This window comes from Heloderma suspectum, chromosome 5 (genome assembly GCF_057233095.1).
Source record: "Heloderma suspectum isolate Gila_16-S chromosome 5, 16-S_ref, whole genome shotgun sequence".
In the NCBI taxonomy this organism is placed as follows: domain Eukaryota; kingdom Metazoa; phylum Chordata; class Lepidosauria; order Squamata; family Helodermatidae; genus Heloderma; species Heloderma suspectum.
The window spans coordinates 23,664,224-23,691,689 of record NC_139462.1 but is presented as its reverse complement, the minus strand read 5'-3'; the positions used below and the strand labels follow the sequence as shown (position 1 = coordinate 23,691,689).

At 45.3% G+C, this 27,466-nt stretch overlaps 1 protein-coding gene across 3 annotated transcripts in view; it reads right to left on the bottom strand.

The window, feature by feature from the left end:
- Window positions 1-27,466, bottom strand: part of LOC146343696 (uncharacterized) — a 52,861-nt gene that overhangs the window by 11,686 nt on the left and 13,709 nt on the right. The window contains exons 1-4 of one of the 3 annotated variants that reach the window (XM_084855586.1): window positions 11,564-11,615; window positions 7,388-7,471; window positions 1,473-1,562; window positions 526-573 (exon numbers count right to left, since the gene is read on the bottom strand). In XM_084855586.1, the coding sequence (XP_084711712.1) occupies window positions 526-573; window positions 1,473-1,532 (108 nt within the window). In that variant the 5' untranslated portion in view covers window positions 1,533-1,562; window positions 7,388-7,471; window positions 11,564-11,615. Of the gene's footprint in view, window positions 1-525; window positions 574-1,472; window positions 1,563-7,387; window positions 7,475-11,563; window positions 11,616-27,466 lie in introns of those variants that run through there. The other 2 variants (XM_084855585.1, XM_084855584.1) reach the window with 2 other exon arrangements.

Below are 27,466 nucleotides of genomic sequence, written 5' to 3'. Positions count from 1 at the left end.
TCAAGTTACTTGGGCTCCTAAAGCACAAAATCCCACAAGTGCCTCTTTTACTCTCTGGCAAATAACAAAATTTCCCTGCCCTTACAGGACACCCCAAAACACCTGCCTGAGGCAGCATAGCCACACTGCCTAATGGTAGGGCTGGCCATATGAGAACCTATCTTAATGGGATTCATTCTCCACTCCACAAAAACATTTTGGAACTCGCAGCTCAGCAGATCCCTAGAATGCAGTACCAAATTGTCCTGCTAATAGGAAACTTTTCCTGCATGCAGAACTCCCTTCCTCCCTGCCCCACTTTAGTTCTGTGGCTTAATATAGCATATCCTGTACTTCTGCCCTTCCTTTTCACCTGCTGAATTCCTCAGCAAGTCAGATTTAAGAGGAATACTAAGAATTGTACAGCAAGCATTAAACAACAAAATGGACTAAGAGCAGAGGATCATTAATGTATGTCACAGGAAAATACAACCACGAAGAATCAAGTCACGTGCATTCTAAGAAATTTTGCAAAGATGTGCTCACCTGATTTTCCCAGATGTAACTGTCACTGCTTCGTTCAATCTGCGAAAGCTTTTAAATCAGAACACATAGTTAAAAGGGCAACTGAACTTCACTGAAAACAATAATCAGCATCAAATAGGGCAATTTTGTCTGATTTGTAAATGGTATAGTGGAATTAAGTCATATGAACCAGAAACATCTATAAAATAGGGAAGGGACCTGAACTAAAGAGGACATTAACAGGCCATGAAAGTTAGCAATTTAAAATGGATATTTCCAGGAAAAATAATTTGCATTTGTAACTTGAATTCTTTTTGCACTTTGCCAGTGTTGTATTGTCTTGTTTTGGTTCCTGAGGCATTCATGTTTTCCCATTAACCAATTAGCAACTTTCAAAAACAGCCAACAAATAACAACATGAACAAACAGTATACTACTGAACAATGAATTACCAAATAATTAACTTCTACTGCACACAAGTAGGGAGACTTCTGGGTAGATGTGGCAGGATAACGTAATTACACAACAACAGAGTAGAGATCTTTTGCACATGCTCCATGAGGCCTACAGAAGCCTGGGAAAATTTCTGTGCTTTACATGTGCAAAGCTGCATATGTATGATCCTGGCACATTGCCGAGTTAATTATGACGTTGTCCAGGAAACACAATGGAACCTTCTGGACCTGTTCCTCAAGTATGTCTTTGAACAATTCTATCTGTCCAGGTACAATACACTATGAGTTCTTCCTACATCAGAGCCACTGCTTTCATGTGTCAACAAATTCATTCTCTATTTATTTATTATTACTTTTAATAATACCCAGATCTCCTCAGTCCCAGTCCAACACCCTAACCACTACACCACACTGGGTCTCTAACCTATGGCATACGCTACTGACTTGACAGCTAGTGTTGTATCACTGAACAGATTTGACATTTATTAAATAAAGCCACTAAGAAAGACTTACTGGGGCTGTCCAAACTGTTGCAACAAAGCAAACAAACACAATTGTTCTCTTCATCTTCATTGGCAGGCGCTGCCTGACCTTCCAAATGGGCTGCAAATGAACAGATCATTGAATGAACTATAAACCCAGGCACACCATATTACATGCATAAGGATGTACACACTATTCAGGAACCGGGCTGGCATCAAGTGTAGGCAAAGTTGGACACTTTCTGAGGGCCCACACCCAGCACAGGCCCACTGAGAAGAGCCCCCTAGACTTGCTCCACCAATGCAACCTGCTGTCAAGCAAGCAAGTTGTAGCAATGATGAGAAAGAGGAGGAGCTTACTGAGGGAGGGAGGCCAAATGTCACTTGCCCAAGGGTCCTCAAAAACCTGGAGCCAGCACTGTTCAGGAGTGCTTTAATGGGAAATAGAACATCAAACAAGTGGAAGCTGGAACAGATTGTTGCAGTGTGGAATGCTTCTTGTTCAGGGCTCCAGCCACATCCTTTTCCTGGATAGTTCATTCCATTACCTCTCCACACCCTCGTTTTCCACCACCACCACCCCCAGTCAGCCATCATTTTGTGCTGAGCATGCTCAGCCATCATCAGGCCGTTGTGCGGCTATATAAAGAGCCACACTCAGAGAATGTTTACATTTATTTGTTTGTTTATGACATTTCTATACCAGCCAATAACCAGAGCTCTTTGGCAGTTCACAAAACCAAACCTAAAACCATAAAACACAATCGCATAACCAAATATAATATAAAGCATTATAAGGTTTAAAAGAGAATAAAACTAGAATAAAAACGCAAAGTAAAAGCCAGCAGCAGTGCAAGGATCTGAAAGCACACTATCACTTTTTTTAAAAACTGAAAAACTAAAAAAGCCTGGGAAAATAAAAGGTCTCCACCTGGTGCCCAAAACACCACAATGTATGTCTGGGTTGGATCTGAGCTCATAGAGTCCCAAAGTAGCTCTGATTCTGAGGAGCAGATAGAGTCCGTGGGAGAGGAACCCCCTCAGGTTTCAGAGGCACAGCTGGAGGGGGAGCCCCCCCGCTCACATTCCTGGGAGTGATACTGACCCTGGCATGGAAAGGGAGGGACAACTTGAGTTTCTAGACGTGAGGCACAGGCGCAGGCATAAGCAAGAGGTTGCGGGAGCTGAGCTGAGCCCATTTGGCTCGACATCAGCAGCTACGCCCCGAAGCCCCATGGGAAAGGGGGAGAATTTCCCCTCCTACTCCTTAAGTTCAGAGAGTTGCCGCACTTTTCTCCAGACAGAGACCAACTGACACCCTAACCCTTAGAAACCCCTGGTAGGCTGTTCCTTTGTCTTTCCTCTGAGTCTCAGGCAATTAGCATCTGTAAGCCTCATTAGGTTGAATAGAAATAAAGCTCTGGAGAGCAGCCCTTTTGTCTGACTGTTGATTCTGGCTATTGGAGGGCTCAGAAGACTACAGGGGCATTCCTGACAATGTAGGCACCAGGCGAGCTTTTCTGGGGAGGGCATTCCACAACTGGCATGCCACCACTGAAAAGGCCCTCTTCTTAGTGGCCTATATATTAGTATATAGAATATCTCAAAATAGTCATGTTCAGCACTGACTCAAACTTCTGTTTTTTGGTTCATTCATTTTAAATATTTTACCCCACCTTTCCATTATGAAATATCATCAAAACAATAAATTACAGATAGGTAACAGAGATAAAGGGCCAACAGTGATTGGTCCATCAAGTCCAGTACCATGTACTGGGATCGATAGCAGCTGTCCAGGGGCTCAGACAGGGGTCTTTCTAAGTTCCGTTGCATTTTATTCGGAAAAGGATGCAGACAAATGGGAGCAGGTTCAGAGGAAGGCAACGAAGATGATCAGGGGACTAGAAACAAAGCCCTGTGAGGAGAGACTGAAAGAACTGGGCATGTTTAGCCTTGAGAAGAAAAGACTGAGGGGAGATATGATAGCGCTCTTCAAGAACTTGAAAGGTTGTCACAGAGAGGAAGACCAGGATCTCTTCTCGATCATCCCAGAGTGCAGGACACGGAATAATGGGCTCAAGTTAGAGGAAGCCAGATTCCAGCTGAACATTAGGAAAACTTCCTGACTGTTAAAGCAATACAACAATGGAACTGATTACCTAGGGAGGTGGTGGGCTCTCCCACACTGGAGGCGTTCAAGACGAGGCTGGACAGCCATCTGTCAGGGATGCTTTGACTTGGATTCCTGCATTCAGAAGGGGGTTGGACTCGATGGACTTACAGGCCCCTTCCAACCCTACTATTCCATGATTCTATGATTCTATTGAATATGAATATGAACTTGAGCACGCTCCAGGAGAGAGCGGAGGACAGGAAGGCCTGGCGTGCTATGGTCCATGGGGTCACGAAGAGTCGGACACGACTGAACGACTGAACAACAACAAATGATTCTATTATCCTTTTTACCTGGAGATCCCAGGAACTGACCCATGTGCATGGAAAACATGTACTCTAACACTGAGCTCTAGTCCTTCCCCATCCCATAATCTCAAAAATTCCTGCAGCCCTGGAACACCCTTCCAGTTGAGCTGCACCAGCCTGTCTCACTCAAGCACCGTCCAACAGCAGTTGAAGACATTATTATTTTTCTGACAAGCTTTTTAATGCTGTTGCTTAGTTTGGGTTCTGATCTTAACATGTTGGAGTCTGAACTGCTCCTCTACAGTGCTTCCAGACAGAGGGCTTGTAGCGCTATCGATCAGAAGGCATTGTGCACCTATTCCATCTTTTCCTCCTCAACAGTCTTTCTGAAGTAAGAAAATAAGATGGAGAAAGGGATAGGAAGACACAGAAAGGTTAAAAGTGGAAGACAATGATTTCTAAATCCCCCGTAAAATTCAGTGAATGAGGCAAGGTGATGGCATGATAAAAGCCCCACCTGGAAGCACCCCATATCTTAATGTGCTGATCTATGATCCTAATAAATGTATCTATGTACCCATATCTTAATGACTGTTTTAACTTAATAATATTTTATTATTGTATTTTATGTATTATTTGCTATATGCCATCCTGAGTACAACTGTGGGAGAGTGGGATTCTTTATTTTTATTTATTATTACATTTATATCCTGCCTTTTTTCCTCTCACAAGGAACTCAAGGCAGCATACATGGTCTTCCTCTTCTCCATTTATCCTCACAACAACCCTGTGAGGTAGGTTAGGTTGAGAGTCAGTGACTGGCCCGAAGCCACCTGGTGAGCTGTATAGCCGAGTACAAACTAGAACCCAAGTCCAGTGCTCTATCCACAACACTGCATTATCAGTAGTAGTAGTAGCAGTAGTAGTTTCTGAATAGTTTTGGTTCAGTCTTTGAATAGCAATGGGCATATCTTGCAGCTGGTTGGTTACTGTTATATTTTAGAAGCCAAAGACAATTCTTGATCTGGACCGCACTCCAGGGCACAGTTGGGCTGCATGCATCCTGTTCAACTGGCTGGGATGTGAGCAGGATTGCTGTTTTGGTTTTCTGATAAAATGTTCTCAGAAAGTGCTGAAATAAAACATTTTGAGATTTATACCAGTGAAGCTATATGGCATGGTCTACTTCATGGCAAGTGTGGGAAGGATACAATGTCCCAGTTTTAAAATAGAGCACATCCCAACCCAATGGCAGCTACTCCTTCCTTGCAATTGGGGGCTGTTTGCAGCAGTTGGGCATACATAGGGATGTCAGAGAATTCTGCCATGGATCTTGGTGAGGCCGAATGCCAGTGCATTCGGCCCCCCGAAATCCGTGGAGGAACGAAGCCCCCCGCCCCGCAAAAGGCGCGCAAAACGGGACACTCACCCGGTGCCGTTCATGCTGCTTTGTGAATGGCGGCCGTGTCTGCGGCCGCCATTTGCTTCTTCATTATTACCATGATAGGCTACGTAAATACTTACGTAGCCTATCACAGCTAACACTGGGACACCATTTGCGTCCCTGTGGAAGCCGTGATAGGCTGCGTAAGTATTTACGTAGCCTATCACAGAAAAAAAAAGGGAACGCAAATGGCGGTGGCTACAGCGGCCACCATTTGCGTTCTCTTTTTTTTGCCGTGATAGCCTACGTAAATATTTATGTAGGCTATTACGGCAAAAGAGAAGGGCGCAAATGGCGTAATGGCCGCCATTTGCATTCCCTTTTTTTTTGTTGCTGTAATAGGCTACGTAAATATTTACATAACCTATCACGGCAAAAAAAAAGGGAATGCAAATGGTGGCCACCATAGCTGCCGCCATTTGCGTTCGCTGTTTTTTGTGGGTTTGGGGCTGTGATAGGCTACGTAAATATTTATGTAGCCTATCATGGCAAAATACAGGGATGCAAATGGCGGCGGCTATGGCAGCCGCCATTTGCGTCCCTGCAGGCTGCCCAGCAGCCGGATGTCCGGCTGCGGGTGGCCCCGGCCGGCGGCTCCGCAGAATCTCCGTGGAATCTCTGTGGAGCGGAGCCAGCCGGAGAGAATTTCGGGGGGAGGGATGGAGCGCCTCCCCCCCCACCGCGAATGTCACCTTTCGAAAAGGTAAGTGACTTTCATATATCCCTAGGCATACGGAACAGATATATGTTGTGGTTGCAGGGACACTCTTGCTTGTATTGGTCTAGGAGACTCAGTTCTGTTCCAAAAAAGTCTTGGCTGAGTTCCTGGATTGAACTTACAAAGCTTTGCGAGACAGTCTAGGGATGAGGGCGAAATTTGCTTGGTTCACATTTTAATGTGAATGGAAGGAGCGATCCTATGGCCGCTAGACAGCAGCTAGATGGGCACAGGATATCGTGTTATCTGGGAACCAACCTCCCCCCACTTCTGCTCTGCCTCGGAGGCAGCACAGAACAGCCCAATCCTCCGCACTCACAAGAAGAGCACAGAGTGGCCGGAAAGGGGCATGGCTGGGGGCGTTCCAGGGGAGGGAGGGCGGAACTGCCTGTACGACACATCCAATGTGTCCCCTGCTCCGTCCTCCCGCGGCTAGACAGCCGCAATCAGCTGGCTAGCCGCAAATGCAGGGCAGGAGAAGCGCGGAGGGAACAATCCGAGTTCAGAGGTGGCCGCCTATCTGGATAGGATTGCCCCCTTACTTGATTTTGTACTTTTGAACCATTATGCAAACTGAAACTGAGTTATCCTTTGAAATTTGCACTTCACCAAATTTTGCAATGGAGTTCTCCAATCAAAATACGTGTATAAAGTGAAAAAAATGCATTATATTAGAAAAAGTGCTTGCAAAATATGTATAGTAGGCAAAATGGCATGCAAATATGCATGTATTCAAAGAAATGCATACAAATTTTTGTGTGAACATTTTTAAAAATTCTCAAACTTCAGGGACAGTTGAAAATAAGATTGGAGAAATGAGAAACTTAGAGAAACTGAAACTGATAAATTCGTCCATCCATAATACAGACTTACACATTGCTTTACCTAAATCATTACAATACTTTAAGACACTTCCTCAGTTATAATTCAAGACTCTTAACCGTAAGAATGCACTGATTGAAAGTAATGGTCCACCGATTATTTTCTTTTTGCCATTTGAACCTGCACATTGATAGGAAAAGATCAAAGATATGGAAAGTTTTTCCTAAGGAGGAGGGAAATGTATATTAATAAAAATTAGGATTTTACATTCAAAACTACAGTCTAGTTCTTGCAGCCCCTTGGCTCATGAGTAGTCCCACCGAACAGAATGAGATTAAAAAGAAGTCCTGTTCGCTTCTATATCATCTCACATTTGCAGCTATCCAAGTGAAGCTTTGTCTTATATTTTAATTTAAATTGGGATCTAGTCCATGCAAGCTTATGTTAAAATAAATCTATTAATCTTTAGGGCACCATGAGACCTTTTTGGTTGTTTTAAGGAAAATAAAGTAGCTGATAGTCAAGCTCAGCGATTTCTTACCTTGACTTCCAAGAACGGCGCTATCTTCGAGATCTTGAATCACAGCAACACGTCTGGCTGAAGCTTTGCTTGTCACCTTTGAACCTGCTGAAATTTAAACTCTTGCTTGTGTCAGATACTAACCAATCATTGCTCTCAGGGCGCTGGAAGATGCAACTTTGGTGGTGAAGTACATATTAACCACCCACGTTTCCTTAACGGGACAACAGGCTTTCATAGCCCCCAAAAATCAACTCGGTTCCAGTGTGACTAGACTGCTCTCTTGCTGCTTAATTAAAAAGCGCACATGAAGCTAGTTTAGCCTCTCTTAAATATATAGAATCAGCTGGCTAAAGTAACCAGCAGTGCCTCCAGACACGGTGACCCAGACATTTCTTTTCCCATTGTGGTCATTCAGCTTTATAATCTCCAACTTTCTCCAGTGAATAGCCATTCTCAGTGAAAAACGTGCTTTGCTTGGGATGGGCATTAATTACTCAAATGGCTGTGATAAAAAAAAAAATCACCCTGTTGGTGTGTCATGATACACTCAGCCTTTCCTTAGGCAAATTATTTTAAAAGTCATAAAAGTACGAAAGTAGGTGCCATTCAATAGGCTATCCAGCAAACCATTTTGTACAGGAAAGAGGGGGCCCTACATCAGTAGTAAAGTCTCTGCATAATGTCTCAAGACCAGCCTTCCCCCAATTTGTCAACCTCCAGATGTAATGGACTGCAACCCCCATCACCCCCAACCAGCAGAGCCAGCGCTGGTTGGGGTGATGGGAATTGTAGTCCAGCACATCTGGAGTGCACCAGGTTGGGGGAAGGCTTCTCTACATGTTCCAACCAACATTCCATTCCCTTTCATCATGGACCCCTGTGAGCCCCCCAGGCAATATTTGTGGATGGGCTATCATATACATTTTTAAAATCAACTCTGTCAATCAAAGCACCATGGCCATGCAGTTACTTCCAGAACGTTCACAAGCAGGGCATGATGGCAAGAGCCATCCACTGTTTTTTGTCCCCGGCCAAAACTCCGTGTAAAGTATCTTCTTTTATCTTTATAAAGTGGGTGGGAGAGAACCAGTAGGCAGTGGCTGGGTTCACACAACACGCTAACAACCATTGAGTGTGGGTTCCTGTTGAACTGTGGGTTAGTGTGTTGTCCGAATCCAGGACATTTTCTGCAGAGCAGCTTGCTGATCACACAATGTGGCTTATTTTTCTTGAACAAGCCACCTTGAGAACTCATGGTTAGTAGTTGTTGGGTTGTTCAGGGTGGTTAACAAGCCACCCTACAGAAAACATCCTGGGTTTGGACAGCACACAAACTCAACAAGTTCAACAACAACCCATACTAAACCATTGAGTATGGGTTAACATGTTGTGTGAACCCAGCCCATGTGTGTTTTTAGTGCAGAATGGCTATGCTGCCTGGGCAGAGTGGGAGTTGTAGTTCAACAACTTTCGCCAACCTGGAGGGAACCAGGTTGGAGGAAGCTGAGCCAGGGGAACAAAAGTATATCAGACACCGAAACGTGTGGTGAGTCGCTTTCAGTAACTTTTTTAGGTGCTACATTTGAAGCACACTATAGAATATTTAGCAGGGTTCTACATTCAGCAGCTTAATCACAAAATTTCAGCACATTTCTTCAGACATCAGGAAGGTTTTCAAAAGTACAGTGATTTCTTCAAAACATAATGTGAGAAACCAGCCTTAATAACGGGCAGCCCATCTCTGGATACCCGCGAAAGAGAGGCAAGTGGGAAAGTGTGCTATTTATCTCCACAAAATTCTAGCCACACTATTCTTTGCAGCAGCTTAATTAAAGAAAGCAATGCGGCTGATTTTCAGGTATAAAACATCTGTTTATCATCCACTCTATGGGCAGAGTGTGGTCAAGTGCGTAACAATTACTGGACCACACAGTTCTTTTGCTGGAAACCAAGATGTTGAGTAGCAAAATGCAAGAGAATCTTTGTGCTTTGTTCATGTGGGGACCCACAAGATGCTCTTTGAGTCGGTTTTGGGGGTGGAGATGGAGGAGGTTTCAGTATAGGCTTCCGTGTCAGGCAGATAGTGAAACATTTATTGTTTAATGAATTAGACTGTTACAAGAACATCCTGTGATACTGTCTATAAACCATAAGAACAGGGCACCAGGTGCTATCGAGAAATAAAGCCGAAAACAAATCAACTTCCCAAAAAAAGATGTATGGTTTTGAATGTTCAAGTTAGAGAGCAGGGTATAAGTCAGGAGGGAGGAAGACTTTCTTGTATTTTTCTTCCATCTGTGGATGGAAGAAAAATCAGTCATAGAAAAACATTTTGACGTGCCCTTGAGCGCATCTAAAATGTTTCCTGGGGAGAGGGGTGTGGACTGAGAGGGCTGAGGATCCCAGTAATCTTCAGTCACTCCTTCTCCACCCACTGGAAGGCCACCAAATGGCCAGTCCCCCCTCCACAGGGTTGGAGTTCTGACCTCACAGAAGAAGTGACTGCGGAAACCTCCGTGGTGGATGGGAGGAGCCAAAAAGAGGGCTCCGGCTTTAAAGCAAAGCCCCTGAGGTTGTAGCTCTGTCTATGGCCTCAGGGGGAGTTTTCTGAACATTCCTAGGCCACCTGGAGTGCTGTGTAGTGACCGCAGGATTACTCTCATTCTCAGGCAAGTTAAATGGTATTAAGTGCCAGTCATTCATGGTTTGAAAATGAGGTTCAAGTTCATTCCCTTCTGAGTTTAAAATGCATTCATTTGATAAGAAGCCACCCTTCTCCCTACCAAGGGAGGTGAGGCTGCTTCCCTCTCCGTTCTTCCACTGGCAGGCACTTATTCAGACGGGCCTTTGGCATTTAAGGTCACAATCCTATGCATGTTTGGACAGAAAAAACGCCCTACAACTCCCAGCATTCCCCAGCCAGCATGGTCCATTACATCTGGAGGTTGACAGATTGGGGGAAGGCTGGTCTTGAGACATTATGCAGAGACTTTACTACTGGTGTAGGGCCCCCTCTTTCCCATACAAAAAACTTTGCTGGATAGCCTATTGAATGCCACCTTCTTTCGTACTTTTATGACTTTTAAAATAATTTGCCTAAGGAAAGGCTGAGTGTATCGTGACACACCGACAGGGTGATTTTTCTTATCACGGCCATTTGAGTAATTAATGCCCATCCCGAGCATTAATTTGTATAGCCTCGACAAAAGAGCTGCCATAACAAATAGAAGCAATAGATGGATCACAACAGATGGAAAAATTAAGTCAAGGCAGATGTCAGTCTTGAAATAGAGAGAGAAAAACATAAGGCTACTCAAAGGGTATGGAATGCTCCTATAGGATGCCTAAAAGCTTTCTCATAGAAGGAAGTCAATATCCTTTGGGGTTTGAGTGCTATAATTATGTTTCTAATTTGTCTAAATACATGAGTTCTGCGTGTAGCAGGTCAGGAAGCAGCACTGCACACCACTTCAAAGCTTGGGAAAGTGGTATACCTAATGTCAGCAACGTTCTCAAGCAATAACTGGCTTATGTTTTGGATTATACCATCCAGCTTAAACAGTCCTGCTGCTAAAATTTGCAGACACAACTACCACCACCTCAAATTTGGACATAATTCTGTAATTTAGCCAATTACGATAATTGCACAGATTCAGTGGTATTTAGCATCTGACAGACAGTCGTTGCAACTGCTTAATATTTGACTGTAGTTGCTAGTCGATATATATTTGGAATACCATGTAATAGTATTTAGAATCTGATAGTATTTGCAGCTGACAGTTTACAGTATCTCATATTTGAAGTCCGCTACAAAAACCATTTGATGCTTGCCAAAACAACAACCAACAAATAAAAAAATTGGGGACAAGCAGGCAGGCCAAGAAGGTCTCAAGGCCTGCTTCAACTGGACTTTCCTGCCCCTCCTGCACAGGGCCACCTACCATCTGTTGGAAAGTCTGGTGTGAGTTACAGCAGAGTTGCTTTATACAGAAAAAGCATGGCAACACAGCATTTAGTATTGGAGGCAATATATGCAGGCTAGAGCCAGTTTAGATGAAGTTCAAATCAACTTGCTTTATTAGTGCTTTTATACACATCATCAGAGAAGGCTATCTAACACTGTTTAACTACAAGAATCCCCCAAACCTGGTGCATGAGTGTAAGTAAGTAAAGGCATGAGATATGGTTACTTGCTTCCTCTCTGGAGAGACCACATGGCACTTGTTGCAGAGGCAACAGGAACAGGAAGGGAAGGGAGCAGGAAAAAGGCACTAGAAGTTGCAGGACAACAAGGAGGATGAGCAAGACAAGTGGCTCTTAATGCAACGTGTTCTCTATCACCCCCTAGTGACTGGAAGCATGCAAAGTTGTTCCTGTTTTCCAACACCTTCACTGCCCTGTGAAAGGATCCCAGTAGGGAGAGAGGGAGGTGAGGATGACACTAGTCACCTGCTGTTCCAGCTGGACTCTCTCCACCCCAGGGCCATCTTCCACCAGCTGCTCTGACAGAAGTATCCTGATGATTTTATAATAAATGTGTTAATATCGTTTATTGTTATTTTATTATTTTTATGTTACTTGCAAGCAGCCTTGGTAGGATTTGCATCCTGAAAGGCAGCATATAAATAAATAGTTGTAACAACAACAACAACAACAACAACAGTAATATAAATAATCCAAAACAAATGGCGTGTTGAGAGGGCCTTACATGGGTAGAGTTGGCTCCTGATCTGTAAGCAGCATGACAAGGCCAACAGAGCCTCCACAGTGGTGGTACCCAGACTGTGGAATTCCCTGTCCATGGAGACCTGATGTCCCCCACACCCAGGTGTTTTTCACCACCATGTGAAGACGTTTCTATTTTTAATCTTTTGGGCTGCTCTTGAAACCTTTAGGGTTCTTGAAAACTTTATTGGCTTTTACTTGCTCTTTCTGTTGCCCATTTAAATCCTATTTTAATCTGTTTTACTGTCTTATTGTTTTGTGTTTAAATCCTAATTTTAATCTTACTGTTTTGATGAAGAGTATAAACTGCCTGGGGTGTCTCTTTTAAGACAGAAAGTGTGGGATATACATTACTTAAAGAAATACAAAATAAATAACATTGGGAGGCCTGAACTGGAGAATATACCCTCCTGGTCTGAAAATGGAGGGTGGCCGCCCTTTGCCCCAACCATGGTCAGATGCTAAACATCCTATTATCAACTCCAGGGCTGGCCCTATCATTAGGCTGAGTGAGGCAACTGCTTCAGGCAGCAGATGCTGGGGGCAGCACTGGCAGCTCCGCAGTGGTTCCTCTTGAGCCCCCCAGCCATTTCACTTGCTTGGAGGAGAAAGCTGTGTCTACCACACTCCTTAAGGAGTCCTGCACTCCTTAAATTCACTTGCTCCACCCAGGTGCGATAGAGGACTCTACCCTGTTGCCAGTGTTGAAGTAAGAGTCCACTGCCAGTCCAGTTGGCTTCTGTCCATGGCATGGAAGGGGTCGCTGCCTTGTTCTTTGCCTCAGGCAGCAAAGTGTCTTGGGTGGCCCTGATAGGGAGGGCACTGAGCATGACCTAGCTCTCTCCCTCACATAATTTTAGTCATGTGAAGTGTAACACATGAACAGGGCTAGAGGAAATCCAGAGAGGAATTGTTTGTGGAATTAGATCTTTGCAAATTCCAGTGTGAGCTGACTTGATCTGCACCTCCCAGACTAATGTGCAGATTGGACCGTAATTATCCTTTGGATTTTTCACACTTCTCCGAATTTTGCAGTGTTGTTCTGGGATCAAAGGAACACACCAATGAAATGTTTTAAAATACGTGTTGTTGTTTTTTAAAAAAGGTAAAACATGTTTAGAGATGCATACTTTGAGATCAAATATATTAATAAATGTGTGTTTTGTGAGAAAATACGTTCAAAAATATAAGCTGGATCCAGACTTAATCATACTTGGAATCGACCCATCAAAATCAATGGGACGTAAGTTACTCATGACTAAAGTAAGTCTCATTGATTTCAATGTGTCTACTCTAAGTATGACTAAGTCAGGATCCAATCCACTATACATAAAGAAATGGTTACATGTGAATTTTCATGCTGATTTGAAAATCTGTAGATTAATGGGGAAATGACACCAAATAAATTTGGGAATGAAATTGACATGGAGCTGGACCGATCCATCCATCCCTAGCATGAACCTGAAGGGTTGTTGTTGTTGTTTTAATCATTGGGGTCCTTGTTCTCCTTCCCATCTCCTAGGCATTTCAGGTGGTGGAGAACGGTGATTAGGGATGGCGGAGAAATCCGCCACGGACTCCAGTGAGGCTGGATTCCCCCGGCGTCCGTGGCAGAACGGACTGCTCCCTGCCGCCACCCCGCAAAGTTCAGTAGGGATAGACCCTACCTGGCGCCGGCCGGCCCGGGTCCGCCCACTGCTGTCCGCAGCCATCCGCTGCCGAGCTGTGGACACAAATGGTGTCCAGCATAGCGGACACCATTTGCATCCCTGCCCTTGGCCATGATAGGCTAGGCTATGTAAATATTTACATAGCCTATCACAGCAAAGAGCAGGGATGCAAATGGCATAGTAGACGCCATTTGCATCCCTGCTCTTTTCGTGATTGGCTACGTAAATATTTACGTAGCCTATCATGGCCAAGGGCAGGGACGCAAATGGCATCCGCTATGCTGGACACCATTTGTGTGGCAAAAGATGGAAGTCCGGCTACGGATGGGCCCAGCCGGTGGCTCCACAGACTCGCCGCGGAGCGGAGCCGGCCAGGAAGGATTCTGGGGGGAGGAATGGATGAGTGGGGTTCGTACACCCCTGACGGTGATGGGATTGCCAGAGAGTCATTTTAGGGCAGCCTCTCCCAACCTGGCGCCCCCCATATGGGACTACAACTTTCATCAGCTCCAGCCAGCATGGTCAATGGGGACATCAAGTTGGGGAAAGCTGCTTAGGAGAAGAAGCTTGGCTGCCAGTACCACTCAAAGCAACCCAAACTTTGGTTTTCAGTTAAGATCTATTTCACATAAACAGCAGATGAGGCACAATGGCAACTCGATGGCTTCACTTCAGAATAGAGGTAGGCAAATCACATGCCTGAATGCTTTTCTATATGAAAAAGTCCCTTAATACAGAAAATTGAATATCAGGGATAAGAAATCTAGCCTGGTCTGCCAATACGTCCTATGAATGTTTTTTTTTTTAATGTACTGAATGTATTGATGTATTGAATGTATTGAAATATATGATCCCCCACCCCTGAAATCTAAAATGGTACAGTCCAGGAACACTTTCATTATTACACGCTTTGGCCTTTTTCAATGTTTTATCACAGTAAACCCTGAAAATTTTATTTGTCATAAAATCAAGACAAGTACAGGAGATTCGGGACAAATAAAAGGAAGTACTTCTTCACACAGCACATAATTAAACCATGGCATTAGCTACCAGAAGATGTAGTGGTGGTCACCAACTTGGATGGCTTTTAAAGGGGATTAAACAGAATTAGGGTGGATAAGGCTATTGTATTACCTCCAATACCTGAGGCAGTATACCGCCATATAGCAGTTGCCAGGGAACATGGGTGGGAGGGCGCTATTGCACTCATGTCCTCCTTGTGGACTTCCCACAGGAAGCTGGTTGGCCACTGTGTGAACAGAATGCTGGTCAAGACCGGCCTTTGGTTTGATTCAGCAGGGGTTTTCTTATGTTCTAGCAGTATAAAATGTGGCATGGAGAATCAACCTGGGGGGTGTTTCCACAACAATGGAAGGAAAAGCGAATGGAGGAGTACCAGATTTTTTAAAAAGGAATCAGCTTTGCTGTACTTTGGTCCATGCAGGGCTCCATGAGCGAGTGCTCCGCACCAGTAAGAATTGCTTCACAGAAATACTTCTGGGTGGGATTGGGGGTTGGAGTGAACATCATCTGACTGGCAGGGGCTGCTCAACCAATAAGAGAGGCTTCCCACTCCCCAGGCAATCCCCCCCCCTTTCTCCTTTCCCCAGAACCTCCAGATGCACCTGCATTTCAGGAACAAGCATCATTGAGCACAATGGAATTTACTTGCGAGTAGACACACATATGCTTGTGCTGGGGAAAGGGGGGGAATGCAGGGATGGGAAACTAGCCCCCTTTCTAACCCGATGCTGCGCTGAATCTCTATAACAAAGGTGTGAAGTAGTTATTTCCTAAGGCAATAAACCAAACACTGGAGAATCGGAGCCTCAAGATCATGTTTTAGTGCATTTAGGGACTTTGTGCTTTAAACTGTGCCATTTGGGGATCTCTGTAAATTCTGATGTGGGCATTCAAGGGACAAGCCGCATTGAGAGCACAATGGGAGTTACTTCCGAGTAGACACTAATTGGTTTGTACAGGGATGGGAAACACACAGAAAACACTCCTTGACCAAGGTCATGGTGAAAAACACACCCCTGGGCAGAGCTACCATACCTGAGGTCAATGTGGGGGTTGGGGCACACAGCAACTATACTGCAGAGAACCCGACTTAAGGAAAAGAATCGGACTTTAAGCAGTCTCTGGAAATCCAGTTTTCCCCTGATAAGCTCCGGGGTGGCTGCTGGTGCTGGATGGCTACAACATCATGTATCCCTAGCAACCTCCAAACACAGCCAGCTCGGAGTAAATCACTCATGGAGACACCCCCCTGGTGAGGGGTATAATCTGGTAAAATGTTTAAAAAAAAAATCTGATGAAGAATGGCTTTCTTATAGCCATTTTGAAATGTTATTTTTCAGGTGTAAGCATCTCATGTTTCCTAGCAGTTCTTTTGTCACCTTTTCAAGATCATAGAAAAAGATGCTCCATTTTGCTAGATTGATGGAATTCTTTTATATATTCCAAAAGTTATGTGAGTGGGTTATTCAGACAGATCGACATTTCCCAGAATGAGTCTTCTTCCAGAACTGACAATGGCCAGCCAGCCGCAGGCTGCAGCTGAGACAGACAACGGATGGGGGAGGAGCGCTGCTGTACCTGTGTGCTTGTGATATGCTGCTGCGTGTGTTTGCACTACTTCATATGTGATGTGCTGCTCTATATGCTTGCACATGATGTGTTAATATTAGGGGTGTATGGATTCCCCACCGTCCATTCCAGTGGGGAATCCGCGGGGGGGGGAGACTCCCCCCAGAATCCTCATGGAGCGGCTCCGCTCCGCGAGGATTCCGCAGAGCTGAGGGCCGCCCTGTTCCGCTATCCGCCTGCCCCGGATTCCCCCCCCCTGTTTTTTTTATTTTCATAATTTAATTTTTATTTTCATAATTATTTTTGAAAAATCCGCCGTTTGGTGGACAAAAAAAAAAAGGTCCGCATAAGCTCCGGTCTGGGTCAACCTGGCTGCCCCGTTCCAAGGAGGATTCAGTCGACTGGATTTGTCAGAATTCGATCCCATTTAAAATCCAGGCGGAATTCTCTGCCATCCCTAGTTGATATACAGGTTTCCATGAGACACACTGTGATGTGTGTTTGAACATGTTTCATTGTGGCTGCTATGCTTGTGCCAGGCTTGTTTGCCCCTGACAAGCTGCTTCGTGTTTTTCGCACGCTTCTGCATGCAACATTGTTTGTGTGTGCAATGTGCTGTGGGGTGTGTTTGCCTGTGACCTGCCACCACCCATCTTTGCATGTGATGTAATGTGCCTTCATTTACCACCCTAACTCTTACCTTAAACTTAAAGGTTTGGGGCCCTAGAAATATATTATTATTGTTTATTACTCTTATAGGCCCCTTCCAACCCTACTATTCTATGATTCTATGACTTTTTAATGTTGCCCTTTCTCTGCGGAGGTCAAGGCTCTCCCCGCCTCATTATGTCCTCACAACAATCTGGTGAGGAAGATTAAGCTGAGGGAGAATGACCAAGTCAGGGCAACCCACTGAGCTTTCAATTTGCTCAGTCTGAATCCAACACAGGGCTGGTCCTACCATTAGGTAGAGTGAGGGAGTTGCCTCAGCTGGCAGATTATGGGTGATGGCAGTAAACATTGGAGGAGATAGCTGTGTGCCATGTAGTCTGCTCTGCCCCCCCAAAGTTAGCCTGCTGCCTTCAGGTGCAGTGGAGGACACTGTCCCACCATCAATGTTGAAGACAGATTCATGTGCCAGTCCAGTTGACTTTTGTACATGGATTGGAGGAGGTGCCATCTTGTTCTTCACCTCAGGCAGCGAAATGTCTTGAGCCAGGTAACTGCTATCTCCTCCAACATTTACTGCCTTCTCCCATAATCTGCCGCCTGAGGCAACTCCCTCACTCTACCTAATGGTAGGACCAGCCCTGTGTTGGGTTTAGACTGGAAGACATGGATTGGAGGAAGTGCCACCTTATTCTTCGCCTCAGGCAGCAAAATGTCTTGGGCCGGCATTGCTCCAACACCCTAACCACTACACTACACTGGTCCTCATCCACTCTTTGTGTAAACTGGTTCTAGGTAGATAAGGAAGAAAAGGTTAGCTGGTGGAAGGCTGAAAGCAATGAGTGGTTCTATAAAGTTACCTTTTTGGCACTCAGCAGGGTCAAAGAAGGTGCGCAGTCTAAATAACTATGCTTATCCCAGTCATTATCTGTCTGGCAAAACAATATTCTTGTGGGAAGAGACTGCCCTTAAATAGATAAACCACAGTATATTAAACACAAAGGGGAAGTTTCTCTGCAGGCTGTTTTGGAAATGAGACATAACAGCTCCAACCACAGACACACAGAGAAAATATATATGTTTTTAAAAATGAGCATATCAGAAAACTGTGCCTGATTAGCGCTTTTTCTATCTAAACTTTCTCAAGAGCTAAACTACATGCTACATTAAATATTTACATAAAATTTGAGAGTGTGAGCTAAATTCTACGTCAAATATGTAGTGTGCACCTGAGATCCTCATCATTTTGTTTACCTTAGTGTAATCGCATAGAGTCCCAATCCAGATTGGCACCAACGCACATGGGCCAGGGGAGGTTTATCCCTTCTCACCCAGCCACTTCCCCCCACTCCCAAAAATCCCCCCCCCATGGGGACTTAAAAAGGGGGAACTCCATTGGTAAGCTTGTGTTCTCTTTAGTTTCTGCAGTGTGTGTGTGTGGGGGGGGAATTCTGAGGGGGGGAGAGTGGCTCAGTGGGAAGATTTAAACCTCCCCCACCTGCCTGCAGTGATTGCAATCCAAATAGGCCCCCACACGCTTACATTAAGGAAAACGAAAGGGTGAGGATCAACTGCATTTAACATAGTGTATAGTTTAACTCACACACACTTTTTTTTAACTGTAGTCATTTTATTATGTTGCTGAAGCTGGTTATCAGCTTACAGATAGAAGTCTTGAGAAAAAGCTAAATTTACTCAAAGTGTGACTGTTATATTAATATTATGACAAAGGTAATATTCACATTACCAGCTAGTTATGGGGTTCTATTGCCCTTGAATGTGGGGGATATGCTGGAGATCTCTCTCTCTCTCACACACACACACACACACTCAAACACACATCCCAGGTAATTTTGTCTGGCTGTTACGTTTACATTTTGCAGCCAGATGACAGAAATGTAAGGAAAAAACCATTCCCGCTCTACCTTTTTTATTATTTAACCTGTACACCTTAGGCAACTAAACAGCTTTTACTGTAGCAAAAATGCTGAGCTATACCTGGACCTATCACTGAGTTTCTTCTGCACTGCACCACCCACTGGCTCCACCCCTGAACTGCTCTAGGCTCCACCCCTGATCCAGAAGGCGGAGCTTCCAGGCCCACCCACCAATCAGAATTCTTAATTTCAAGAGCTGGCAGTTTTATCCCATGTGTATGTGAACTGCTTTGCACACTCTAAAGTGCAACTTCACTGATGATGATGATGCTGATGGGGACGAAAAAAGATTTATTCTTGCTACTTAAAAAAATGTATTCTGCATCCATCACCTTTCACTATCCACTGAAAAAAAATAATCCCTTTAGAAGCAAACTCTGTTAATCTCCTACAGAGAAATAAAAATGCCACACACCTTTCCCTGTTCTTGCACGTTAGCATTCCACCACTTACAAGCTGTTGGAGCTGTCTGTGCTGAGCTTGAAAGTAATTACACAGTGTTCGTTGTGGCTGTCTTTTAAGGAAATTGAGTAAATACCACTTTCTTTGGAGAGGCATTCCTTAGGCAACAGCAACCGTGGGGGATGCAACACCATATAAGGACTTCCTTGTTGTACCTTGTGTCTTCCTCATGGGTTAAAAGCCAAGCTTCATTAAGGGCTGCAGTGTAAGAATTAGTGTGCGACCCCCTCAGACAGGCGAGTTGCAACTGCACGCTCACTTTTCCTGCTGCATGAACAGCCCAACCCAATATACACTACATGCATAGGGATGGATGGACTCACCTCTGTCCACAGTGCCAGGCGCTCACTGAACCCCCATCAGCCAGCTGGCCCTGTTCAGCTCCCTGGACGAGCCACCACACGGTCTGTGGGTGCCCCACAAGCACCCAGAGGCTGCCCAACCCTGCAGTGAGCTGCCATTTTCTGAAAAAATGGCGACTCGGGTTTTAACATCAATGTAATGTTGCATAAATGGTGGCCATAAAGGGGCCATTTATACAACATTACAGGTGTAAATGGACCATTTGCACCTGTAATGTTGCATAATGTTGCCCCTGCACCAGTACAACACTGCCCCGCTTCACACCATGCCCTTGAAGAACTGAAGCTGCAGCAGAGGCTGTGAGCCAGGCTAGCCCCCCTTCTGCCAGGCCAGTGCCCTGCCCCTGTGAGTTGCATGCTTTACCTATTTGGACTAGGGATGGATGGACTTACCTCCATCTGCGCTTGCCAGGCACTCACTGAACCCTTGCCATCACCCGTGCCACTGGGCAGTCCAACAAGCACCCAGTCTTTTATGCAGAATAACAAGCCGCCATTTTTATGTGAAATGACAGCTCACTAAGGAACTGGGCAGCCACGCAGCAATCACCGGGTACTTGTCAGGCCGTCCAGCGGCTTGTATGGGCAACCTAGCTGGCAGGTCTGCGGACCCCAGTCCAGCAGGCCAGGCAGGGCAGAGACTCCACCCCTGTATCAGATGCCTGAACATCTGATCATCATCTGAGGCCCTCTTCCAGGTACCCCACCAAATCAGACGAGGCAGGTGGCTATAAGTGAGAGGGCCTTTTCACTGTTGGCACCCCGTCTGTGGAGTGCTCTTCCCCAGAGAGGCTTGTCTGGTGATTACTGGGTGGATTAAAAATATAATATATTAATTAATTAAGGAAGAAATTAAGAAGTGTTTGTAGTGCTTTTAGTACTTTATTCTGCGGCTGCTTACAATCTGGTTTAATGGTTTTATTCTTTGTTGCTCGTTTTAGCTTGGTTTGATTCCACGCTGTTTTAATTTTTGTTTTCGTGTTTGCACTGTATGCTTCTAATGTACTGTATGTACACTGCCGGAGAACTTTGGTTATTGGGTGCTTAAAAAGTACAGTAAATAAGGCTTCCGGTGAAGCTGCAAGGTAGAGCAGGTGGAGTGTGCTGGCCACCCATCCAGCCGCCCTTCTGCATGCTGGTCTCCCTCAAGCCACGCCCCACACCTGCGGAACCGAGGCAGAGGCATCAGAGGCCGCCTCAGCTGCACACCACCCAAATGAGAAATCCATCATGGAGGCTGCACACCGAGCCAGACAGCTATTGAGGCGCACCTCTGCCCAAGAGAGGCAGCCAGGTGGCAGCAAGTGTTGTAGTCAACCACACAGCTATTGAGCACTGTGTCTGCACAAGGAGGATGTCAGCATAAGAGAGTAACCCTATGGTCCCTAGGAGAGCATCCCAGCAACATTAGGAATGCTCAGAAAAACCCTTCTGAGGTCGGACACAGCGCTCCCACTTCGGAAGGGGGAGTCGGAGATCTGAACCCCCTCCCCTGCCCCCTCCAAGGTGCCCGTGCTACATGGGCTGAAAAGCCCATCTAGCAAAAATCACCAAAGATGGTGGATGGGGAGGCGAAGATCGCCTCCACTGCTCCTCCTGCTCTGCTGGCTTCAGCCTGGCAGGGCAAGGGAATCTCAAAAGCCTCCACATTTGGAGGCACAATCAATGGGATTATGCCCTAGGCAGAGTAAGTGATGTATTTAATCAAAACATTTTCCACCCCTTTGTCCAAGGTCTTTATCTAGCATCCCATGATTTTTTTTATTTTTTTTTTTAAATCTCTGAACTATGAAGCGATTCAAAGGAAATATGCAGAGCCAAAATCACAACCCTTTCCTTTTGGCTTTGTACCAGTATTTCAATAGGAATATAAACCTGCCAAGAAACATAAACCTGAGACTTTGGAAATTGTGTTTTGACAATGCTTTCAGCTGATCTCCCATTTCAGTTCTTACTACATGATAATATTTGTAAAGTCAGTAAATGGCTGCAGAAATGTTATAAAACATGATTTCTAGATCCTTCCTAGACTAGCAGTGCAATTCGATACATATCTACTCAGAAGTAAGGCCCACGGAGAAGTAAGAGTTCAATGAGGCTTGAAGAGGAAGGGGCAGGGTCCAAAGTGGAAGGGCCAAAGAGGGAAGAGGTGTGATCTGAGGAGGAGGGAGAGAAGGATAAAGGGGAGGGCCCTGCCAATAATCTATTGCCCAAGCCTCCATAAAAACCTGGAGTTGGGCCTGTTTCTTATTTTCTTAACACTCTTCATATATTAATTCCAGCATGCCTGAAAATCTGTGTACATAAAAAATGGGCATCCTAAGGATAGTCACCTGAGGAACATTAATTACAACTTTGCTTTCAGATTTGATTAATATTGTATTAATTCTAGTTGCCCAATTTGAGTGCTACTGTATCCATTCATCATGTTACTCATTAATGAATTTCTGGAATGGAAAAATTGCCGTGGAAAAATACAGTAGCGGGAAAAGTCCACCTTGCTTCACTGATTACAGCCCTATCCAGGCAGTTCTGGAAGCATGTTGTTTCAATAGGGAGAGCACTCTGGCCCCAGCTGTCATTGGCCTGTATACATGGCGGGTGACTGTCTAAAGATGGCCTCCTGCCATCTGTGGGAGGGATCTGTGGCGGAACTCCACATGATCCAGAATTATCTAGTGTCCTGAATTGCATGGAGAGACCCCATGGATAGTGGAGGCTCTCCTTTTCAGACAATTGCCCTCCATGGGTATAGGGCAACGAGAGCGACGACGAAGGGGCGGGGGCTGGAGCTCTCCTCTTCCTCATGTGTCTAAACAATGTGCTTCCAGGGACACCTAAATAGGGCTTACATCGCACTAGAATATGCCTTTATCATGTGGTAGATCAGCAGTAGGCAGACTTTTTGGGCTATGGGCACATTGGGCAATTTGAAAAGGTGTCCTGGGCACCACCACAAAATGGCTGCCATGTGAGACATGGCAAAGGACAAGTAACGTGCCCAAAAGACTGAGTAAAAGGCTGCGGGGGGTGGGGAGGGTCTGATCCCTAACACACTAGACAACATATTTGAACCCACAGTTTTCAGCACCACCATAAACCTATTTCACAGCAATCCCAGCTGCCGTTAAGAACATGTATTTTTTTTTTTTAAGTGGGAGGGGTAGGACACCTTGGCAGATGCAAAGTAGGGTGTTTGGGGCACATTGGAGCCCAGAGGCACTATTTAGCCTACTCCCGTGATAGACAGCCAGCCAGCCAGCCAGGCAAACAGATAGATAGGTGGATAGACAGCTATGGATACAGGAAGATACCAGATTGTATAGAAAGGACTTTTGTGTTCCACATTATTTTGATTCTAGTCACACGCATGTGCTTGAGAAATTTCCATCTAAATATAGAGTAACGCCTAGTTAACAGGTGGGTGGGCTTGGTGTGGCTTCAAACTGGGCCATGAACACTCTGCACAGACATCCTGTTGACACAACAGAGAGATCCTCTCTTGAAGCACATAGTATTTATAATAGGTTGGGATTTTCAGGCAGTACACCCTAAACATCTAATTTTCTGGGGGAAGGAAAATAATGCTCATGCTGTTCTCTCCAACGTGCTGCTTGTGCATCGTGTTCTTTTTTGGTTTCTTTCTTGCTTCAAGGCATAGAGATACGAAAATGCAACTCATGCACAAAATAAAAGGGGTGTGTGTGTGTTTCCATTGCCTAGTTCCTGTCCACTCCGCCACATTACCTAGTAAAACTGTAATTTGATTACAAACCCTACCCTCTTCCTACAGCTATTTTTAAGGCAATGATAAAAAAGAAGAATTTACTATGGGTCCTTTCTTTCTGGATCAGAACATGCTCTCTAGTGTGTGTCAGTTATGATGATGGTGATGATGATTGTGGTTGGCATTATTATTATTATTATTATTATTATTATTATTATTAATTTCCTTGAGGGTGGGAAAGCTATCTATTTGTAATCCACTTGGCATAATTCTGCTAGCAATGGTAAACCCTTCCATCCCATTAACTTTTTTGCAGATTTTGGCCCTCCCTCAAAAAATCACTGAAATGACAAGCCCCAAAATTGCCACCTGAAAATTGGGCAGCAAATTTTAGAGTGGGGGTCCTTTAGCCATATAATGTGTTTTACCCTTATACATTCTTATCAAATGTAATTGTAAACAAAATGTGGTGGCAAATTAGAGATTTCCTTGTGATGGTTTGGGTGTCAAAGGTAGAGTAGCCAGAATGCCCCAACTATCATAAATAACATCAAAACTAACCTAAGTCCCATTGATTTCAATGGATCTACTCTAAGTATGACTAAGGGCATATCTACACCTGGCTTTTATTGAGCACTCATAATTGGTCACTCACGGACGTTTGCATGTCCTTTACACAACATCATCAACCTCCAGAACATCTCCTGCGCTTTCTGATCTTTCTCCTGGTTTTAAAAAGTTTGGGGATAATGTGATAATAAATGTTAATCTTCTTTGTATAATGGCACAGTTCTGCTATACGACAGCACCATCTAGTGGCTGTATAATGAAACATATAGAACTTGCAGATAAAGGAAGTCCCCAGAAAAAAAAGCATGTGTCAGCCTGTGTAAGGAGCTGATCTTAATCCTGCAAAGCATCCAGAAGCAGAAGCCCTGGTAAGTTGCGGGATAAAAAGCCTGGTGTAGAGATAGGGGTGAGCACATCATTTACCCGGTTCCGGTCCGGGGCATCTGCAGGGGGGGAGAGGCGATCTGTCCCTCCCCCCCCGGAATCCTCCCTGGCCACAGCTGGACTTCCAGCTGCTGCTCCCTCTGCTGCCACGCTGCAGATGCAAATGGCGGCCGCGCTGCAGATGCAAATGGCAGCCGCTACGCCGGTCACCATTTGCGTCCGTGACTTAGGCCGTGATAGGCTATGTAAGTATTTACATAGCCTATCATGGCAAAGAGCGGGGGCGCAAATGATGCCCATTACACCATTTGTGCCCCTGCTCTTTGCCGTGATAGGCTATGTAAAGATTTACATAGCCTATTACTGCAAAGAACAGGGACGCAAATGGCGTCCACTACGCCATTTGCGTCCCTGCTCTTTGCCATGATAGGCTACATAAATATTTACATAGCCTATCACGGCAAAGAGAAGGGACGTAAATGGCATCCACTATGCCAGATGCCATTTTCTTCTGCAGGACTGCAGTGGACGGACCGGACTCGGCTGGTGGCAGGTAGGATCCGTTCGGGGGCAACTTTGCGGGGTGGCGGAGGTGGGTGGTCCGTTCCACCACAGACTCCGAGGGGTCAGATTCTTTAGAATCCGGCCTCATTGGAGCCCGTTGCGGAATTCTCTAACATCCCTAAAAATGTCTGGGAAAATAAAAAGGTCTTCACCCAGCACCAGAAGGAATACAATGTAGGTGCCAGGTGAACCTCATTAGGGGGCTCATTCCACAGCCGGGGTGCCACAGCAAAAAAGGCCCTCCTCCTAGTAGCCACCCGCCTCACTTGCTTTGGCAGGGGCTCGCAGAGAAGGACCGCTGAGGATGATCTTAAGGTCCAGGCAGCACATGTGGGAGGAGGTGATCCTTCAGATAACCTGGCCCCAAGCCATTAAGGGCTTTGAATGTTAATACCAGCACTTTGAATCAGGCCTGGAAACGGACTGGCAGCCAGTGCAGCTGGAAAAGTACTGGCGTAATATGAGCTCATTGGCCAGTCCCTGTTAACAATCTTGCTGCCCTATTTTGGACTAGCTGAAGTTTCTGGACCATTTTCAAAGCACACAATTTTCTTGAAGCAGGTGAGGAAAGCAGGTTCAGTCCTGATCTCAGTTACTTCCGAAAGCATCCACTTTCTGAGGACCAAGGAAGGATACGAGCTGATTGAGGGCCTTTAGGTACCTCAACTCATTTCCGAATTGGTTGAAATTTCTATCTTTGTTAGGGATATCAGAGAATTCCGACATGGATCTCAGTGAGGCCGAATGCACTGGCATTCGGCCCCCCGAAATCTGTGGCGGAATGGCCTGCCCCCCCGCTCCCCCGCGGATTCCCCCCGGGACGAGACTTACCTGGGGCGGATGTTCCGGGTGGTGGTGGCTCCGGTGGCGGTGGCTGTGGCAGCTGGTCTTCCGACCAGCTGTCACTGCCGCCATTTGCAGTCTTGTCGGGGGGGGGGTTGTTTTTTGTTTACCCAGCCATGATAGGCTACGTAAATCTTTACGTAGCCTATCATGGCTGGGTAAACAAAAAACAAAAAAAACGCGTACACAAATGGCAGCAGCTACAGCCGCCACCATTTGCGTTCCTTATTTTTGGCCATCTTAGTCTAAGTAAATATTTACGTAGACGAAGACGGCAAAAATAAGGGGAACGCAAATAGCGTAGCGGGCGCTATTTGCGTCCCTTTTGATTCGCCGTTTTAGCCTACATAAATATTTACGTAGGCTAAAACGGCGAATCAAAAAGGGACGCAAATAGCGCCCGCTACGCTATTTGCGTTCCCCTTATTTTCGCCGTCTTCTTCTACATAAATATTTACGTAGACTAAGACAGCCAAAAATAAGGAACACAAATGGCGGCAGCCGTGGCTGCCACCATCTGCATACGCAGTTTTGGTTTTTTTGTTTTTTACCCAGAACTCTCCGCGACCGGAAATCCGGCTGCGGACGGCTCTGGCCTGGGCCTGACCAGCTGCTCCGCAGAGCTGCCGCGGAGCACAGCCGGCCGTGGAGGATTCCGGGGGGAGGAACGGATCGCCTCCCCCCCATCGAGGATTTCGGGGGGAGGGACAGAACGCTTCCCTCCCCACCATCAACATAATCCCCAGAAAGGTAAGTGACTTTCGTACATCCCTAATCTTTGTTGCCTGTCCTTGTTAGTTTGGGATGTTTCCAAGTATGATATAATATAATTTTCCAAATTATAACCCAAGTACATTCTAAATATGTAAATAAAAATAAAAATAAATTTAATCTAAATAAAATTATTTTTTCAGGGGATCTTTGAAGAAAATAAAGGATAATTTAGGGCACACATGCGCACACATGCAAGAATGCATACAGGAATAAATTGGTTGTTATTAAGATGTTATGCAATGTATTGCACTAAGAATATAGAAACAGGACAATAAATGTATGCAACACAGAAGAGATATACTGAAACAGTAGATTTAAGTCATATGCCGTTCCTTCAAGTTTGTGTGTTTCTGCCCCTCAAGTTAAGTGTGGAATCATATTGGGGCATTGATCTTGAGGTGGATGCATTTTGTTTAAATCATATAAAAATCACAAGTTGATTAAGGTCAGGCGAAATAGAATGGTTCAAAGTTTAAACATGAATTATGGTTTGATCTAGCTCCTTACTTCCCTCCAGTGGTCTTAAATTGTGCAACACTGAAGAGTGTTGTGTGTTTGATTGGTCTGTTCCTTGTGAAAGCTGGTGGCAGGAGATGGGTTCATATGCCCCCCATGCACTGAAAAATGTGTGAGGGGGTTGTGGGGCCTGGTGAATCCCATGCACTGAGACTACGCCCGCCACCACCAATGCCCGCAGCAGAAAAGCTTCCCTGATGTCTGGCATTCCATCAGAACTTGCACAGAGCTTTTCCGTGTGAGGAGGGACCTTGCCAGGGAGCAGAGCCCTTTCCCACACCAACCAAATGTGCAGATGGCAG